The sequence below is a fragment of the Epinephelus moara genome, chromosome 3 (genome assembly GCF_006386435.1).
Source record: "Epinephelus moara isolate mb chromosome 3, YSFRI_EMoa_1.0, whole genome shotgun sequence".
Taxonomy (NCBI): domain Eukaryota; kingdom Metazoa; phylum Chordata; class Actinopteri; order Perciformes; family Serranidae; genus Epinephelus; species Epinephelus moara.
Genome location: NC_065508.1, coordinates 265,776 through 268,780, shown reverse-complemented (window position 1 = coordinate 268,780; position 3,005 = coordinate 265,776). Strand labels below are relative to the sequence as shown.

At 39.4% G+C, this 3,005-nt stretch overlaps 1 protein-coding gene across 1 annotated transcript in view; it reads left to right on the top strand.

Moving 5' to 3' along the window:
• pwwp2a (PWWP domain containing 2A) overlaps positions 1–3,005 on the top strand; it is a 10,617-nt gene continuing 7,612 nt past the window's right edge. The window contains exon 1 of the mRNA XM_050041142.1: positions 1–1,133. Coding sequence (XP_049897099.1) covers positions 223–1,133 — 911 coding nt within the window. The 5' untranslated portion in view covers positions 1–222. The remainder of the gene's footprint in view (positions 1,134–3,005) is intronic.

Here is a 3,005-nt window from a genome sequence, read left to right as displayed (position 1 = left end):
TGATCGAGCTTAGATGTTTTTGTTTCTTGTGAAGATAACCGCCCCCGAACAGAATCATCCAATTAGCCACACGGACGCTACCAGGATCGTTCAATCACAGGCGACGCTCTGCCTCGTTTCATTTGACTGACAGGCTCTCCAGCCAACGACAGCGCGCCTGCGCAGCTGGCTGTGTAGTGGGGGGCGGGGCGATGCGCCGCTTTGGCAGCACAGCGGAAGAAAATGGCGGCCGTGGCTGCAGAGCCAGGAGCTGCGGCGGTTCCGACAACAACAATAACCGCGGCGACGAACGACGAGGGCCCGTCAGAACCGGGCCCGGCCGGCCCGAGACTATCGGGAGCCCCACTGGAAATCGAGGGGCCGCCCGTGGAGCCGGTCGTCCACCGGGTGGAGGATGGTGGGGACGGGGAGGAGCGCCGCCATGACAGGCCGGAGCTGGAGCCCGCGGCGGGAACAGCGCTCTCTGATGACGCCGTGAACGATGAACGGATCGATACTTTCCCGGTGGACCTGATCAGCATGGACCGGTTCTCTCCCGGAGTACCGGCGGATCCAGAGGGCGGCGGGAACGTGTCGGTGCAGGCGGCGTACCGCAGCATCCTGGCGGAACCCTCCGCCGTCTTCCTGCACTCCTTCCCGGCTCCCCCTCCCGTCACCGAGGCCGGACTGTCTCTAGCAGAACCGGCGGAACCGACCACCAACGTGACGACGGACTGGACCGAGACCGCGGGCCGAGACAGAGGCTACGCGGCTCCGGCCCAACCGGAGCTGAGGTCCGGCCCGGCGGAGGACGGTACCGCTGACCGGCTGTCGGTCTCGGACGGCCTGGACCCGAAGCCGGGGTACGGGAAGAACTCAGCGGGGACCGAAGAGCTGCCGGGCGGCGGCCCGCGGGACTCCTCCCCGCCCTGCAGGTCCCCGAAGAGGCGGCTGGCGGCGGACGGTTCCGCCGGGGAAGACTCCTCTCGGCCGGAGCCCGGTGTCGGTACTCCGCCACTCGGCTCCGGGCCTGATCTGAGTCCTGGGTCCGAGGTCCGGGTCTCTCTGGACCACGTCATCGATGACGCGCTGGTGGTGTCCTTCCGGCGGGGTGAGAAGGTGTTCTCCGGGGTCCTGATGGATGTTTCAAAAAGGTAAAACTTTATCAATAACATGATCGATTAATGTAATCAGTTGTCAATAATATATTTAGTAATGTGATCAGATATCAACAATATCTTTAGTAATGTGATTAGTTATCAATAATATCTTAAATAATGTGATCAGTTATCAATAATATCTTTAATAATGTGATCAGTTATCAATAATATATTTAATAATGTGATCAGATATCAACAATATCTTTAACAATGTGATCAGATATCAACAATATCTTTAACAATGTGATCAGATATCAACAATATCTAATAATGTGATCAGGTATCAATAATATCTTTAATAATGTGATCAGTTATCAATACTATATTTAATAATGTGATCAGTTATCAATACTATATTTAATGTGATCAGTTATCAATACTATATTTAATAATGTGATCAGATATCAATAATATCTTTAATAATGTGATCAGATATCAACAATATCTAATAATGTGATCAGGTATCAATAATAACTTTAATAATGTGATCAGTTATCAATACTATATTTAATAATGTGATCAGATATCAATAATATCTTTAATAATGTGATCACGTATCAATAATACCTTTAGTAATGTGATCAGTTATCAATAATATATTTAATAATGTGATCAGATATCAATAATATCTTTAATAATGTGATCAGATATCAACAATATCTTTAATAATGTGATCACGTATCAATAATATCTTTAATAATGTGATCAGGTATCAATAATATCTTTAATAATGTGATTAGTTATCAATAATATCTTTAATAATGTGATCAGTTATCAATAATATATTTAATAATGTGATCAGATATCAATAATATCTTTAATAATGTGATCAGTTATCAATAATATCTTTAATAATGTCATCAGATATCAACAATATCTTTAATAATGTGATCAGTTATCAATAATATATTTAATAATGTGATCAGATATCAACAGTATCTTTAATAATGTGATCAGATATCAATAATATCTTTAATAATATGATCAGTTATCAATAATATATTTAATAATGTGATCAGGTATCAATTCCTTTAATAATGTTATCAGTTATCAATAATAGCATTGATTAATGTGATCAGTTATTAACAATATCATCGATTAATGTGATCAGTAATATAGGCCTGACAGGTGATGTTAATTAAGTATTGATCAATAACATGATCGATTAATGTAATCAGTTATCAATAATATATTTAATAATGTGATCAGATATCAACAATATCTTTAATAATGTGATCAGTTATCAATAATATCTTTAATAATGTGATCAGGTATCAATAATATCTTTAATAATGTGATCAGTTATCAATAATACCTTTAGTAATGTGATCAGTTATCAATAATACCTTCAGTAATGTGATCAGTTATCAATAGTACTTCTAATAATGTGATCAGATATCAATATCTTTAATAATGTGATCAGTTATCAATAATACCTTCAGTAATGTGATCAGTTATCAATAATACCTTCAGTAATGTGATCAGTTATCAATAATACTTCTAAATATGTGATCAGTTATCAATAATACCTTCAGTAATGTGATCAGTTATCAATAATACCTTTAGTAATGTGATCAGTTATCAATAATACCTTCAGTAATGTGATCAGTTATCAATAATACTTCTAATAATGTGATCAGTTATCAATATCTTTAATAATGTGATCAGTTATCAATAATACCTTAAGTAATGTGATCAGTTATCAATAATACTTCTAATAATGTGATCAGATATCAATATCTTTAATAATGTGATCAGTTATCAATAATACCTTCAGTAATGTGATCAGTTATCAATAATACTTCTAAATATGTGATCAGTTATCAATAATACCTTCAGTAATGTGATCAGTTATCAATAATACCT